Below are 17946 nucleotides of genomic sequence, written 5' to 3'. Positions count from 1 at the left end.
TGTACAGCAGGGATAGTTGGTGCCATACTCTTTGGATTTTCTTGGCTATGTGTTTTCAGGATGAGAGTTTGCTGTTGATGAGTATCTGAAGTGATTTGTCTTAAATTGGAGAGATTAGGGGCCAGATGTAGGTAATTCTATTTTACCGATTCATAAATACCGAATTTTACCGATTCGGTATTTAAGAATCGGTAAAATAGAAGGTGGGAGATGTAGGTAAAATGTTATTTTAAATTTCCGAATCGGTAACATTCGGTATTTACCGATTCGGTAAATACCGAATCGGTATTGCCCATGGATTCCTATCGGCCTTGAAGCCCATAGGAATCTATGGGCAATACCGATTCGGTATTTACCGAATCAGTAAATACCGAATCCTGCAAGGGTGCAGGGGGTGTCACTTTGACACCCTCTAGCACCCCAAATACGGGCATGTGTGCCATGTGGCACACAGACATGCCCAAAGGGCATGTCTGTGTGCCACATGGCACAGGTGTGCATGCACAGATGTGCATGCCCACCTGCATTCGGTATTTTACCACCTAATAGGATTGGCAGGTAAAATACCGACTCTAAAGGGCCTGTGGCACTCTCAGGAGTTCCACCTACATGTGGAATTACCGAATCGGTAAAATTACCGATTCGGTCTTTTACAGAATCGGTACATTTACCGAATTGGTAAATTTACCGATTCTGTAAAATACTGGCCCCTACATGCCGATTCCTAAATACCGGTCGGTAACGGCCGAATTCGGCCGTTACGGACCGGTATTTCCTCTCCTACATCTGGCCCGTGGTGCTGTTCCTGATGAAGATGATCTTGGTGTGGTCAGTTTCAGAGGTACACTGAGTATTTAAGACTTTATGAGGCAGAAGCTGGTGGTCTATGTTTAGACAGACATGTGTTGCTTTATGTTTTCCTTGTGGTAGGATGGGGGTTGAGGAGAACCGCTTTCATGACTTTCCTGGTCACATAGCAGAAATCTCAGAAGATCTTCTTGGGGTAGTTGATGGATGTATTTCTGATGAGGTCTGTCATTTCTCCAATGAATGTTGTGCTAGTCTGTAGAATAGGTGGAGGCTGGCTGTTTGGTAGCATGAGAGACATAAGAGCAGATCCACGAAGGTCCAAGAAAAATTCATAGCGGGCGCTGGGACTCCTCTGGTCTTCAATTCTCAGTCAATATGGCGTAAGTTGTGTCCTGTGGAGACAAGTATGTCAATAATGTTTTGTGGAAGTGTGTGTGAACAATGAAACTGATGAAGAGGGAGTGTAGATGATGTTCTCCGACTGTCAGCGAGGCAGAGGCAGCGTCATGGCAGGCATAAGATATATCATGCATTCAGTGCATTTCCTCTGGCAAATTGTGAAAAGGATGTGAATGAAGTAGTTGAAATCGGATGAGCATGAACTCTGTGTGCATTTGAGCTGTTTGCATGTGTGGGTGGGCCTAATATTAAGTGTATGTGGTACCAAGAACATGGAAAATGTGGTTGAAGTGGTAGATGAAGGTGTTCTGGTCTTTGAAATTTGCAGGATCACATGCAACCAACCCCCTGGTACCCTTTCCTTCACCATTCATTAGCTGAGCATGCCAGGTCGAGGATCTCAAGGTCATATATACTTCATAAGTCGCCTTTGGGTTGGAGAAGACGCGACTAGATAGCGCCTGTTGATGTAGGATTGTGAGTGACTGTCTGCTTTTCTGTCGTTTTTTATGGCCACTTAAAATAATCACGATTATCTTTAAGTATATAAAAAATTAGGTATTCCTTTTAAACCATCCAGTCAGTCTGTTCTAATGCTAGATAACTGGAACATATATATATATTTTTTACCATCTAATTGATGCTTTCTCTATATGTATGGATTCAGTTCATGATGTATATGAAAGTAAAGCTTATAGTATTGTTTATGGTTATGTTTTGTTTCTGAATAACCATAAAAAAAGTAAACAATGAAACAATAAATGCTTATATTCAGTCAATCAGATTTCAAATCAAGACTTCTCAGGCATAGTGCAGCTGTTGATATTGTTTTTTCTAGAACGGATTGTTGTGGGACTCTAAACTTGTGTGGACAGAATTCTAGGTCTGTGTTGAAATACTGCAAATAACACACTTATTCTGACAGTAAGTAATTCCACTAGTTTCCAGAGGAGTGTTCAAGCACGTACTTTCAAACGCAGAGAGCGCGACTGCCAGGCCATGAGTAGGGTGTCTAGCCTTGGGGATTATGAGTAGACCCTACATGTACAGGTGGTGATTTCAAGAATGACGGGCTTCTCCTATCTCTCCATTCCTTTTAGGGGTCACCATCTGGGAGCTGATGACCTTCGGAGGGAAACCCTACGATGGAATACCAACCCGTGAAATTCCAGACCTCCTAGAGAAAGGGGAGCGGCTCCCACAGCCTCCAATCTGCACCATCGATGTCTACATGGTCATGGTGAAATGTGAGTGCGCGGGCAGGAAGTGCATGTACATGGCAAACTAAGCCTAGATAAATACACTCCTTCCATCACCCTACCCGTCATAACCTACAAGGTCACTTCCCTTGAGTAGGCTTCCATTTTGTATGAGTGACCGAACAGCCAAAGCCCATCCAGTTAAGCCCCAGTAAACCAGGCAGCATGGCTGTTCCCTTCACCTGCTGTGCTTTCCATCCTCTGGGACTAGCAAGGATGGCAGAAGCAATATCAGAATGTATTTTTATCACGGTCCGGAGGGGCAGGATTCTGATTGATGGGGAGAGCAGCTGGCGTCGGAAGCAAGAGTAGAGCCAGAAACCATGTATTTTGGCAACATTAAGACTAAACCAGAGGAATGGACAATTTCCACATGGCACGCATGCATTTGTTGTAATTGCTGTTATCATAATGTGCTGAAAGCCCATGCAAGTTTGCTCGTTGATAGCTTCTGCGATGCGCACGAGTCAGTGCACCATGAAGAGAGTCCGATCCTCAGGGGTCTGTGTGGGATGGTGAGATCCTCCTGGTCTGTGCAGGGTGCTTTTAACGTCTCCATGGCCTGTGCTGGGTGCACAGAAGGCCTGGTTCACAAAGCGTTATTCTCTGGCTAGGTGTGCTTAACTTGTGGAGATTCAGCAACGAGTTACACATATTCACACAACCACCTCTGTGATTTGGATCACTAGCGTTTTGCTCTCCATGTTTTGCACAGATTGTACCTCTAGATGGTCCGAGCGGTGCACACAGAGCTAAACCTTTATGGTCTGTGCAGGTTGTGCACAGGTAAATCCTCAATTACCTACAAGGTATGCACAGGCTTACATTCTGGCGGGACTGTGCAGTGTGGACATAGCCAGTGCCTCACATCTCTGCAGCACGGAGAGGAGCAGTTCTTCAGAGGTCTGGGTAACTCTTCTCTTGACTGTGGAATGTGCTTGTCTGAACTATGCACACAAAAGTAAGTCCTTGATGGAAAGGCCCGGTGTACATAGGTAACTTCTCAGTGGTCTGTGTGGTCCTTAAAGGTTTAACTCCTGATTGGTCTGTGCATTACATGCAGAGGTAAATCGTCCATGGTGTATGCCTCACTTATCTTCACAGCCTAAGTTGGAGTTGTGAAACGAGTGTGGCCTTCAACAGCAAAACCACATTGTTGCGAACGTAATCAAGAATTATATTAAATCAATGAGGCTTATTGAACCAAAGTAAAAATAAAAGCAGGTCCACAGCCATTATAAATTCATGAAGTCGTTCAAAAAAAATCATTGGCTTTCTCATATGCCAGTGGATGCAATTAGGTTTTCTTGCTCGGAAGTGCAAAGAAAATCCTAGGAGCAGAGGGGCGCTTACCAGTTCCACCAACTCATTTCCAAAAGACACTATTGCAGCCTCTGGAATGGACAGATTAGTTACAGCTTTAAAGGCCAATTTACAGGATGCAGAGAGTTTACTTATCGGTAGAAGAGGCCTTCAGAGGCTATAAGGCACTCACACATCCTACTGACTCCACCATCTTCATACGCTCCTCCATAAGAGCACTAAGTGACATTCGTTCTGATTTTTTGTTTATAATGTCAGGAAAGTCTGTAACATCACGTAGGCAGCAACTTTGCACATCATCTCGACTTGTCCTGATTCACCACATCAGTAGCTTCTTGCATTCCTTCACCACTTCTCAGAATTTTCTATTTTGCAGACTAAAGATTTCTTATAGGCACTCAGGTCACTCAAGGCACTCAAAGTCTGGATTCCCGTGAGACCCTTGCCCTATTTGTTACCCTCTTGGCTTTTTAAACAAGTCATGTACAATATAACTGAGCCCCCTGGTTTTTAAACTGGTAACTGTGACCATAAGGATCTTAGTCACCACACATCCACTCCACTGCTGCCTGCAGCGACCAGCCCTGTGTCAATTTCCCAGAAATCAGTATCCAACATTATCCAGGGTGACATTGAGGTTCATTTAAAGCCCTGCCGAAGAAGGATAGAAGGGAAGACATTTCTCTGGTCCTTGAATGGTTCAAGTTCTTCTTTAAAGGCAAGCACACAATATATCTATTCCAACCCTCTCCTGCTGGACAAAGGACCTTAGAAGGGGGTGTGCCCCTGAGTTCTTAAATATTTCCATGTTTTTTCGAAGTCTGTGTTGAGCCTTTGGTCAGCCTTAACTGGTCGATAGGCGTATGTTTTTACATGTGTGCCACCAGAGGTGTGCGAAATTCCCAAAATTTGTAATTGCGAATTACTCAACATTTTTGGAAAATTATGTGTATGTAAAATGCTATTTCGTCATTTAGGCCTAGATGTAGGTAATTTTATTTTACCACTTCGTAAATACCGAATTATACCGATTCGGTATTTAAGAAGTGGTAAAATAGAGTGGGGGGGGGGGGGTGGATGTAGGTATTACAGAATCGGTACATACCGAATCGTTAAGATTCGGTATTTACCGATTCTGTAAATACCGATTCGGTAATGCCCATTGATTCCTATGGGGATTGAAGCCCATAGGAATCAATGGGCATTACCGAATCGGTCGGTATTTAGCGATTCGGTAAATACCAATTCCAGCAAGGGTGCATGGGGTGTCACTTTGACACCCTCTATCACCCCAAATACAGGCATGTGTGCCATGTGGCACACAGACATGCCCTAAGGGCATGTCTGTGTGTCACATTGCACAGGTGTGCATGCACAGATGTGCATGCACACCTGAATTCGGTATTTTACCACACAATAGGATTGTGTGGTAAAATACCGACTCTTAAGGGCCTGTGGCACTGTAAACTGTGCCACCTACATTTGTAAATACAGAATCGGTGTATTTACCGATTCAGTAATTTACCGAATCGGTAATTTTACCGAATCGGTAAATATACCGATTCTGTATTTTTCAGCCCCCTACATCTGAAAACCCTAATACCGGTCGGAAACGGCCAAAATCGGCGGTTTCCGACCGGTATTAGGGCACCTACATCTGGCCCTTAGTGCTATATTTTAGAGTAAAATGTGTCCTTACATCAATATTTGTGCGAGGACATATTTTGTGTTAAAAAAACAAAACAAAAAACACAAGTGGAGCAAGAAACAATTGCTTGTGTTCCTGACATTCACATTATTCATACACTCTTCTGGTAGAAATGTTGCCATGTACAGCATGTAGTTAAGTGACATAATGTAGTTTTGGCAATTTTGTGGAATGAAAAATTCCTGAAATTACGTGAATTGTGCTGCCAATAATATACATGTCACCTTGGCCCAATGCCAAAATGGCAAAGCCACCTAGGTTGCCCTCAAGGTGAATGAATGCCAGGGGATAACTAGCATCATCTGTGGCACTGCATGTTGAGAGTCTGAGACTGGATAAGTTCGACTCTGGAATTCTGCAAAATGAGGTCAAGGTGAGTGATTTGAGAGTAATACTGAAAATCGGCACTGTTATGGTATCTTGATGAATCCAACAAGGGTCCAATCGATGGTTGCATCTGCCTTGGAATTAATTAGTGGGTCGCATGAGAGCTGAACACGTTAGGCCATATCCTCTCCCCTTCTTCAGCCTCTCTTCCTCTGTCAAACTAAACACACATTGCACAATAATGGGTTGGCTAGACACAATTAGTCAACTAAACTCTTTGCATTTTGTTTAAGTGTTGTCTCAATTAAGCGCACAACGTACTCTATTGGTTCAATATATGTTGTGAGCTTAGTAGGGGCAACACTGAAACGTTTGCTTGACTGATTGTGTCTTGCCAACCTATTATTGCCCCATTTGTGTTTCACAGTAGAAGTCTTTGCGGCAAGATAGTTCGACCCCTCGTGATGTATTCATGATATGGCAAGTTCTGTGGTCTCACAGAATCTGGGGGTTCTCCGTGACACAATACTGTGGAAAACATACAGGGCTAGTGTGAAACATTCTAATATATTGTGTTTGTTATTAAACCACATCCACTTTCTCTTCTCTCTTTTTCTGAAAATGAGAAGGGTGATGCAAGAGTATTTTCTCTATGTTGATATTTCCACAGGGAACGGCCCATGTTAGTCAAGAGACATATGAGGTCTAAAATATTTTCAGTCTGTGAAGCTTTGTCAAAGTCATTGTTATTATAAGTCACCCATTTATTTAGTAGGCATATTAAGGGGAACTGTGGGTAGCCACTGTTCATAGGGGTCGTGAGATTTAGTTTTTGGATGTGATCAAAGACATTCAAGGACATGCTCCTTCCCCATGGGAGAGAGGCTTTTCTAAAGAAGGGACATGTCACCCTTCATGCTCCGACCATCCCCTGGTTACTTCCACACTGGATCCTTGGAGTGATCCCCTCTTCCTCCAGCCTCCATTCTATGGTGAGTGGACTGACGCAGCACCATGCCTAGTGGTGATGTGTCAGTTGCCCTTTTATGGGATGGCAATTATGTCAGACTGGCTGGTGCTGGCTGCAGGGTCAGAGGTAGTTTAAGCCATGACATCATCAATTCTGCATCAGGCGCAATCCTGGAGGGAGTAGCAGTCGTGAAAATTCAGCTATTGAATGGCTTATTGGAAAATGAGAGGCTATGAGAGCATGTTAGACTTGGTATCTTTGATGTGGGTTCCTCTCACTTTTTGCCTCAACCTCCTGTATTTTTCATGCTGTGCTGGATTTTGTTTTTGCTGGCTTAGATTGATTCTTTGGGCACTTTGCCACTGATTATCAGTGTCAAAGTGCAAGTGCTCCCTGCGTATAATACTCCCTGCATAAAGTTTTGTTAAAATTGGTTCTCCCTGGTCTCATATTTGATTTACTGGTAAGTCCCTAGTAGAGTGCACTGAAGTGTGCCAGGGCTTGTATATCAATTGCTGCTAGTGGGCCTGCAGCACTGATTGCGCCTCTCACATGAGTAGCCCTGAAAAGGTATCTCAGACCTGCCACTGCAGTGTCTGAACACAGTTGTTAACTGCCACGTGGACTTGGTAAGTGCACCCACTTGCCAGGCCCTAACCTTCCCTTTTCTTACATGTAAGGCACCCCTACAGTAGGCCCAAGGTACCCCCCTGGGCAGCGTGCAGTGTATGTGAAAGGTAGGACATGTACTGGTGTGTGTGACATGTCCTGATAGGGAAATATTGGCAATTTCAATTTTCACTTTTGAAAGTCTATCTTGCCACATATGATAGAATGGGAAATGCTTTGTAACATTTTACAGTATAACTTCCCATTGGGACAAGATGGAGAAATAAAGTTTAGACTCTCTGAACTCGGAATTTAATAACACATCTTTTAGAAAACATGGTTTTAAATTGTATGTTTGAAAATATTACTTTTAGAAAGTAGGCGTTTTCTTGTTTAACCATTCTGTGTTCCTCTGCCTAGTTTTAGAGAGACAGGGGCTGGGGATGTGCATTCACTGTAGACAGCCACAAGAGGCGTGGGGGGGTGGAGGTGTGCCTGGCCTTTCCTGGATGACTCAGAGCTGGGCTGAATAGACCCAGACTGAATTTAAGGTAATGGGAGGAAGTTTTCCTTGCACAAGAATAGGGCATGTCTCCATTTCACAATGCTGTCTCCACCCCCTATGGTCATACTGCACCAGTGAGGATAGATCTGGCTTGGACTGGCTCAGAGACCCTTGCACAAAGAGAACAAGTGTTAGACATAAAACCCTTGAACTTTAGACTACTTCTGGACTCAAGAGGCACCTCTGCTAAGGAGAAAAGCTGAAGAGTTGTGAGGAGGAGTACTGCCCCTTTTCTGTGTGCTGTGTGGGGTTGCCCTGCAGTTGCTGTTTCTGCTAAGGAGAGGACAAAGACTGGAACTTTGCTTTGAACCTGCTTAAAGAAGATCTCCAAGGCCTGAGGTGTGCTGGGCTCCTGTTCCGAAGTCTCAGTGACACAAATCACCCCCAGCTCCCTTGAACCCTCTTGCTGAGAGTTCAGACCTTCCAGGAGGTGCCTATTCAAGTTTTGGGCCTCTGGAGGTTGTTCCTGCTGTTGAGAGCTAACAGAAGCAAGAAAACCTGTTTTGATGCCATCAGGGACGTCGCTGTGACGCCGCGACCTGCACCAAGGCACGGGGCACCGCTCGTGAAGTGAACAACACACTGCCCGGCTTGCACCACAACTCTGACGCCCTTCAACGCCAGCAGTTATCAGTCATGCCCGATGCCAGCGCTCGTGCCGACTCAGTCATCGCCAGCGCCTGCATCCTGTTATCGCCGCACCGATAACCACCAAGGCTGACTTGCCGACTTTGCATCGTCACCGGAACTGATGCCTCACTGTCGACGCAACCGTCTTCCCCTGTCCTGGACTTGACATTGTGCCTCCTCGCTGACATGACTCCTTGCCTCCCTCGTGGCAGCCAGGAAACCGGCCTCGACCATTGTACCTACAGACACCTCACCACTACGACACTGTGCATCATCATAGACTTCATTTCCAAGGTACTGTTTGTTTGGGGGTCTGTGTAACTCCATGCCAATGCCGCGCTCCTCGCGGTCAGCACCATACTTTATATTCATTGCTGCCACAATGTCATAATAGCCCCAAGTAGAGCTAAATAATTTCTACAAGCTTTCTTTTTGCAATAACAGTTCTAAAGTCATATCTTATTACCTGTATGTTGTTTTTTTTATAGTTTTGGTTTTGGTGAGTTTAGATAAAGGTACTTTATTTTTCTAAACTGGTGCAGTGTCCATTTGTGGTGTTATTACTGTATTACTGTGGGTTTGAGTACAAATACTTTACACATTGCCTTAGGGATAAGTCTGTCTGCTTGTTCCAAGCTACCCAGGGGGTGAGCAGGGGTTATCTAAAGTGTGTATCCCCCTTACCATGACTAGAATCAAGGAACCCTATTTGGACAAAGGTACCTACCTCTGCCAACTAGAGACCCCATTTCTAACAGAGCACGTGAGTGAAGAGACACCTGTTTGGTAAATTGTTAGGTGAGGATATTATGTGTTAAGATGTATGAAGTTGAGCGTTGGACTAGGCAAGACCTGCGTGAGGAGCAGCAAGGATTTTATTTTTTAAAGCTGTGTATACCCTAACGAGGGCTGATTAGGTGTCTGTATGTAGTTTCTCTTATAGAGGAAGCTAAGATGCCAATGGGATAGGCCAATGGGGCCCCCTGGGGGACACTGGAAGCCCTACTATATATTTTACTACAGGAATGAGTAGGGAATATCCCAAAATCTTTTTTTTATTATGTAAGCCTCACATGTGTAACAGGAGTATATGGCACCTTGTACTCCGCTAATCCACCTGCCCCCCGTAGAAGCTGGGAGTCTGATGGAAAGGGCATGGACCTAGAATGTGGGTGGGTTGGAGAGGGAATCTCTCAGTGTGGATGGAAGCCTGGCTCCAGCCAGGAACAGGAGAGCGGGGAAAAGGATATAAAAATCAAGAAGCTGGATTTGCTCTGGTGTGCCTCACTAGCATCCCAGGAAATCATGTGCCCTGGAAATAATCCCTCTTGCAGCCATTGCACCTGCTTTGGAAGACGAGAGCGAGATGTCTGGTGAGACTTCCTGGTGGACAGGGAAGGCTCCTCTTCTCCTCTAGCCAAAGGAGGCAGGAAGGGGAAAAGAATCAGAAAACCTCAAAAAGAGGTGACTTCTCTGGCATTCTTCCGTTGGGTCAGGTAAGAAGCAGTCAAGTGCCCTACATGCAGGCCTTCTACAAACCTATTTTTCTTCAGGGGAAGCTGGCGGTTCAAAGCAAGGTGAAGCAAGGAGTGGAGGATTGGTGTGGCTTCCCAGTGGATATGCAAATCCTGGTAACTACTCTGCGTCCCCTAAGATACCGAAAATAGACCAAAAGAGAAGCGTATTTGTGCAGATGCACCCTCATAGTCAGATGACTTGCAATTACTCTCCTCTTGCAATTCACATTAAGAGTTGACCATGCCTACTCTACAGAGAGAGCTCATATCTTAGGCTAGGAGTCAGCCTTGTGATTGGAAGCATGATAGAGAAACCATCAGACATCATGTGTTGTCTGGTGGAAGTGTCAGTCATTGCAAATAATAACATTCAAAAACTACATAGCACACACTGTTTTTACTTAACTGCTTTGATTACCCAACACAATGGTGTATTGGCATTACTGACCTCAGAAGAATGACAGGCCATGGTGGCCATGCCAATATTTGTAACCTTAACTTGAGAGTTATACACAGAACTATAAGCAGAGCTCAACACACGAGGCTTCAACGATGACAGCAGTAAATCAGCTCATCTTTTTGTCCCTCTCACCTATCCAGGTTGGATGATTGATGCCGACAGTCGTCCCAAGTTCAAAGAGCTGGCTGCGGAATTTTCTAGAATGGCGCGGGACCCTCCGAGATATTTGGTGATACAGGTGAGTCTCTGGAAACAATCCATCTCTAAAAGTATCCCTTAAAAGTGTATGTTTGCAGCGTTTTGTTCTGTAATCAAACTACTGATCATATTGGACCAAATTAACAAAGGAATCTATTCTGTCCCACATCCAACATAGAGAAAATGTAAGTGGATATAGCTATGGTACATGTAGTACCTTTATGCTGCATTCCATGCAAAATTATCAGACAATGCCAAAGTTACTTCTGATCCAATAAATTATTTTCCCTATGGACTAGGCAAGATAACCATACTGGAGAGTAATAAATGGAGTCCCAAAGGCACTTTCCACCCTTCTGGGATGTGTCCTTGTATCCCTCAGGAGTACTTGCATTGTGCTCAACTGACCCGACATCAACTAAGTAGGTTTGTGAATTTAAGTAAGTTTGTTGCGGAAAGACATCTCAGCCAGAGAAATTTTATTTTGCAGTCAAATTTCAGTTTTTAAAAAATGTGGTTAAGAATCACAACTGGCCAATATTGATTATTGGTAAATTTGCCTTGTGTAAATTCCTCAAAATCTGCTCAACATATTTACACCAAACAAAGAAAGCAGCTTAGGTGAACCAAATTCTATCTTTAAGTCAAGTCATGTGTACCCCTGTCCAGTACGTTTTGCTGCAGCCGGAAGCAAACTATCCCAGTGGAAATGGGAACTTCAGCTTTGTCTACTGGAAATTCCAAAACTCAGACATTTCAAACACTGGTTTGGTAGGTTCATGAACTGGCCAAGTACAAATCACCATCTGCATCAGTAGGCCTAATTAGGCCCCAGAAATGGAGATCATGGTTCATAAATGTGGTTGTGAAAAAAACTTTCTGGAGCTTTGTCGTGCAAAGGATAAAAATGCCTTTTTCTCTGGAAACAAATCTAATTTACCATAGCATAACGTGTATTTGCAAAGCTCCCGTTCACCCAGAAGGGTGTCTTGGTGATGATTAACAGATGTGCATTGTTACCCAACTCAATGGTACTCATTTTATTGACCTCAGATTGATGAAAGGCTGAGTGGACCCACCAGGATTTGAACCTGTGACCATGAGGTCAAATACAGGCTCCTGCAAAGGACGCATTAGTCCACTGAGCCACCAGAGACGACCATATGAGTTTAGGAACTGGTTTATGACTCTCTTCAGGTTTGTGGACTGGGCATCAAGGTTAATAAAAAGGACACCTTTTTATAATCATTCTACACTTAGCGTCCAAAACAAGCTTTTTTAGAGGTCTTGAAAACAGAGGGTAAACACGAGAAAGATCAGATGCATGGCTATGAGCCAAGGGGGGTGGTTTTAGGCCCCACACTACTCTTTGATCCTGCTGAGCATTAAGAAAGATTGTGCCTAGAGGGCTCTCAGAGCTATGTAGCAAGGCCGAGCCAGCTGCTCATGGTCAAAGGGCATGTTTAGTGGGTTCGGGATCAGGGGGACTTGGCAAACAGGTTGACTGAAGACCATGCTCTGCACTAAGAGCCTGATACACATGTCCAAAGACCTTGGCCAGTGGGCTCTGAGGGGCAAAGTCACGGTCACGTGCCTCATGCTGCCTTGCATCTCAAAAAGACACTGAAAGGAGGGGAGCAAATATGTTTTTGGAATTTACACAAGTACATCGCAACAAAGGATCCCGCCTCCCCCAAATTCACTGAAATACATTCTCGATGGAATTTATCATTCTCTACTGAGATCAGTTACCAACCAACATTTTAAAAAAAAAACTTAATACTGTTGTTATAAACTTTCGATGAAGGAAATCTCTGGTTAACATTCAATAACTTAAAGCATTGGAGTTCAACAGCTGTAGTGCATAGTCAATACGCAATCATAATTCCTATCCCTACACTGGTGGTGACTCTTCCTATGGTGACATAAATGGCATTGATGCAACGTCAGTTCTCTACAAAATAAGCCATTGTAGGAGGGCTCATGTAATGTGCATCAGAGAGCATCTTCCCCACAAGCGTCTGGAAATCTACACCTGTCATAGGTAGCCAGGCTTAGTTTTAAATGTATTTGAGAATCACCAGAAAGTAGGGACTCTACTCCAAACGTACAAAGAAACACACAACAATTGATTTCTGACTTTTCGAAGCATAGATTTGTGACTCATCTGGGTTCAGTAGAAATATTGACGAGTAACTGCAGTCTTTGAGCACCTCATATTCCAGAGATTTGTGAAGTGCAGACCGGCTATCAGCTGGCAGAGTAGCCGCCCTGCAATGTTTCTCCAGCCTTCAAGACATGTCACGCGACGTGCTGTTTAACCGAGGGGACGGATGACCCCTAGACACCTGGGTGAAGTTTGGGTATGAAGTGATTGGACTGAGAGTCCCGGATCCTCAAATCCTCCACAGCAGTGCCGCCCACCAGTACACAGAACACGCATTAAATGGCGTAAGCACTTTAACGGCACACAAAAAAAGCACTCCAGGCTTTTTTGCCCCCACATATGACACAAATAGTAGAAGAATACATGAAAGTGATGTACCTCAAAATGTTCCTCCCACGCCCATTATATAATGAATCTCTCAAAGAAATCAGACCGGACCTAGGGGCTCCTACCTTAAAATCTAAGAAGCTCAAATGAACGTGGGCCCTCATTTCAAGTCACAAGGTTTATACCAAATTTAATGCACACGAGGTTTGCACCCTATTTTATAATACGATTTGTCTGAAATTGGTGCAATTCCAATTTTTTTTCCCAGGCAGAGTTTGTCTGGTAATAACTGCATGGGGAAAAGATATTTGTAGTATTCATGTGTACGAAATGGTATATTACAGGCTATCCGTCACTCCAACCTCATTGAATTTAAACAGTGATGCTGTAAGTTGTAGTATTGGAATTGACCTGCACCACAGTTCCTGTCCATAAAATCCACCAATCTGGTGTTTGAAAAGTTAGATGCCAAAAAACAAAAAAATCTCAAATGTAAAAATGATTGGATTATCCCTCGGCACGCGCTGGTGATAGAGCAGGCCGCTGGCAAAGTGAGTTTTCGGTTGGATTTCCCAGTGGGAAAAAATGGAAAACTCTCAACTACTGCTTGCTGGTGAGCACGAGCCATGGAAGCGAGGGAAAGGAACTTACGGCAGAGCAAGACAAATGAGAATCGACAGGGGTAAGGTTTTTTGAAAGAAAATATCACAGAGCTGTTTAGTAAACATCTGAAAATAGAAGCGAAGAGGGAGCACTTGTGTGCAGTGAGGGTTTCTTCCATCTGCTAGGCTGCTGTGCATTTCGTGCCTTCCAGATGAGACAATTTGTTACGCCAGGCGGTGGCCGTTCACACGCTTGTGGCGGGCCCAGCACCACGGTAAAATGTTTACAGCACTTTGTGTGAAGGTCAAGTGCTGATGCACGGCGCATGCACTTTGCTGGCTACCTTGACCCGTCGCACAGGACGTTAATAGAAACGGGGAGGGCAAAGGCAAGGGTACCATTTCCGCCCAGCAGACACATTTGTATTTTTTTGCCTATTATGTGACCATTACATTGTTGAAACATGCCACTGAAAACCACCAGATCCTGTCAGAGCGTGTCAGAGAGGAGCTTCGGCTTGAACATACACCGTGACTGCGAATTCCTTTGCCCTGGTCTGGACTTCAGTCAGTGCTGTAAATGGAAATTTAGAAGTCCAGGTACTCCCTGCTTAGAGTACCTATTTGCCCCTGAGATGTGCTGATACTCTTTCATTAAATACATAGCAGTATTGCTGAGAAGTGCACGTGCCCTACATTTCAAATTAAAATAAGTGTGCACACTCAGTAGCGGACAATACTGACTCCAGTTACTGTCTTCCTCTTAAAAAATGCCCAGTGAAGATATTCTACTAAATTCTGATACTCAAAGATGGCGGGATGGCTGCTGGTGGTTTGGAATTTTCTGAAGGGGTGAGTTATGGACTTCATGCCAGGGGCGTGTTCAGGGCGGCCCTTGAGATGCTTTCACCTTGCTGCCTGGACCAACCAAAAGTGCTGGCTGTTGAAATAGGATGCATGACGGGCCATGTGATGTCATAAGATCTGAGTTCTTTGAGTGAGAGAATGCACTGGATGCCGGTGGAGCTTCAGACCCTCGTGTGATGTTGCAGGTGTTGCAGGCAGAACGCCGAAGGTCTTGCAAGCCTGACTGAAAGAATTTTCTAGTCATTTGCCTCACAGGAAGCTGCAGAAATAACTGAGCTCGAAGAACAATCCTGCTGATTTTTAGTTGCTTCAGGATTAGCAAGTGCATTTTGAATCTTTGTCGCTCCAGCGAAAGCCTCCTGATGATTAAGGTCCTTCCAGGACACTTAAAGCATATAATGGATTGCAGCATTAAAGAAGGTTCTGGAAAGCCTAAGTGATACTTCTTTTTGCATGTAGGGTGAGAAGAAAGCATTGGCCGGAAATGTTATAGGTGCACCATACACCCTTACCAACGTGTGTGAACTGCTTTAAGGGTTACTGTGGGTAAAGGCCGGTGTTTAATTGCATTGCTTAACAATTCTGTGGAGCTAGAGGTGGCTTCACACAAAATTAGAGGCTATTGGGACCGAAAAATAGATTCACAGAACAGCACAGGTCTCATGTGAGGACATGCATTGTCAAGAGAAAACCCAGACTCATTAATGCCCTCTTGCAGTTGTACAGTAACTCTTCCTGCAGATTCGCAGCCTGATTTTCTGAGAGCAGAATGTGGTCAATAGAAAAGAGAGTAAATGTTAGCTCTGTAGTAGGTAAAATAACATGGGTGGCACAGGGAAGGCTGCATGTAGTAAACATCACTTGGCGAGCAAACAAACAACTACACAATATATTGTGATTTTAAATAGACTAACAACAATGTTATCTTTTGGTTTCCCCCACTCCCGTGTAATGTGTTCAGGGCGATGACCGCATGAAGCTGCCGAGCCCAAGTGACAGCAAATTCTTCCAGAACCTTCTAGACGAAGAAGATCTGCAAGACATGATTGATGCCGATGAGTACCTGGTGCCTCAAGCTTTCACCATGCCACCGCCCATGTACAGCTCCAGAGGCAGGATGGACTCCAACAGGGTAGGTGAACCCCCAAACTAAACTTGCAGGCCCATCTGTGACTATGTTTCATTGATCAGGGCGTTGTCAATTGGGACCTCTTGCCCAGCTGCATCTTTTCTTCAGACGTATAATGAACAAAAGTCCGATATATCAGACTCTTTTCCTGTGTTAATGTGGACATTATCAGGGCAAATGTGTGTCAGTATAATGCAAGCCGGAATCCTGCTGTGCCTTCACAGCGGCTTAATGGGAACAAATGCGTCTTAAGTACGCTCGCTTTCATTCAGCACGCAAGTCGTTACAATGATTTGCCTTAGGGGGGCGCTGGATTTTGGAATCGGTTAATTTACTATTCCAACTCCAGTTTGTGCAACAGTAAGGAAGGTGTTAGACTTTAAAACCAGCACCAATCCACCAATGCTCCCCCCTAAGGAAAGTCATTATAAGGACTTGCATGCTGAATGAATGCATACTTAAGACACGAGTGCTCTTTTGCTGGAGCTATAAAGGCACAGCGGGATTCCAGCTTTGGTCTGAAGGACGTCACTCTATCAGGGTAGACACAAGAGTTGCAGTTATTGACTATGGTGGTGCATTACATCTATTAGGCCATTCATTTTGTAAGGGTGCGTTTATTGTATCACATTCAGTGCATACAGGCATTTGCTACACCTTACACATGATTAGGTTTGTGGTGCCCTCCCTAGCAGGAGGCTAGGCTCTATAGTATCATGTTTATAATAGGATGACGCAGATTATTTTAGGGTGATTGTAGTAAGGGGGTATTTAGGTTACTAAAAATACCTTGCACCCACACGGTCAGATTTGGCGGTGGATCATTTTCTTATCTGGCAACATTTTTGGGAAATAAACTTCCCATGTCCATTCGCTTATGTGAGGATCATGCTAAAGTTAAAAAGCTATTAAAACATGGCTCTTAAATGTTTCCCCCTAATTCTTTGGTGATCATTCATGCCAACCTGCTGTGCCCAGCGCCGAGTTACTCCTCTGGGAGTGAGTTGGATGCGATAACAAGTTTAAATAAAATAACATAACTTTGTTTATCATGTTAGGGTTTTCCATGAATGACTAGGGTCATACTACCTAAGTATGTTCTTTAGTAGTGCTTTCAATAGGTCTGATGGTTCCTTACAGTATGACAGTGTTTAATGTGTATGGGCGCTCACCTCAGTATGAGACTGTTCTATGTGTAAGGGCGTTCATTACAGAATATCTGTGTTTTGTACTGTATTCCAGTGTGTGTAATACAGCCAGATGTTCAGTGACCATTCCATGTCTCATGTCTACTCATCCTCCCTAACCAGAGGATTTCTTTTTCTAAGTGATGCAAAGTTCTTTAACTGGTTCACCTCATGACCGTTGCCCCAATGCAATGAAAGGTTACTGTCCGGTATTTAACTCACATTTCAGGAACATTTTAATAATATGTAGAGGAACTGGTGCAGTGCAATTTCATTTCGGCAGTTCTGTTCCCACCACTTAGAAAGTAATTATTGGACCATTTCGATATGGCCAATTTTCAACTGATTTCCCAATTGCCTTTAATACCTAAATTGCTACAACGGGCCCTTCGCTTGTCTTTTGTGAGCCGCCTCGCTGCTGATATTTTTTTCAAGAATCTCTATGGCCTGGCAGAGGCAGGAAGTAGTCTGGATGCGTGCGACCCGATCTGGTGTTGGTCAGCACCCACAAACATCCTTGAGTAGGAGATCGGCTTGGGCTATTTACTTGATGCTGGAATTTGAGCCTGGGCCCCAGATTGTTCTCTTGTCTTTTTGTTTTATTCAGGACCATTTCTGTTCAATACAACTTTTTAATCTCAATCCTACAAAGAATAAAGCGTCCCTACACGGACATACAATGACCCTGGCCCAACTCTAATTTCTATTGTTAGGCACTGACTACAGCACAGCTTTCTAAACTTTTCATGTTGGTGACACACCCTTTTGTGAAAAAAAATTCAGGGACACGGTAACACGAGGAAGCGCAGCGAGCGAGCCTGAACCACCTATGGTGGGTTCGGGCCCCACACCCCTCACACATCACACACACACACCCCACCCCACACACAAC

General features: G+C 44.2%; 1 protein-coding gene across 1 annotated transcript in view; it reads left to right on the top strand.

Annotated features, from left to right (window-relative positions):
* ERBB4 (erb-b2 receptor tyrosine kinase 4) overlaps window positions 1-17946 on the top strand; it is a 2375242-nt gene that overhangs the window by 2261642 nt on the left and 95654 nt on the right. Inside the window, exons 23-25 of the mRNA XM_086955561.1 lie at window positions 2310-2456; window positions 10718-10815; window positions 15700-15870. Coding sequence (XP_086811687.1) covers window positions 2310-2456; window positions 10718-10815; window positions 15700-15870 — 416 coding nt within the window. The remainder of the gene's footprint in view (window positions 1-2309; window positions 2457-10717; window positions 10816-15699; window positions 15871-17946) is intronic.

Source organism: Lissotriton vulgaris, chromosome 2_1, assembly GCF_964263255.1.
Source record: "Lissotriton vulgaris chromosome 2_1, aLisVul1.2, whole genome shotgun sequence".
NCBI lineage: Eukaryota > Metazoa > Chordata > Amphibia > Caudata > Salamandridae > Lissotriton > Lissotriton vulgaris.
This window is presented reverse-complemented; position numbering and strand designations above follow the sequence as displayed.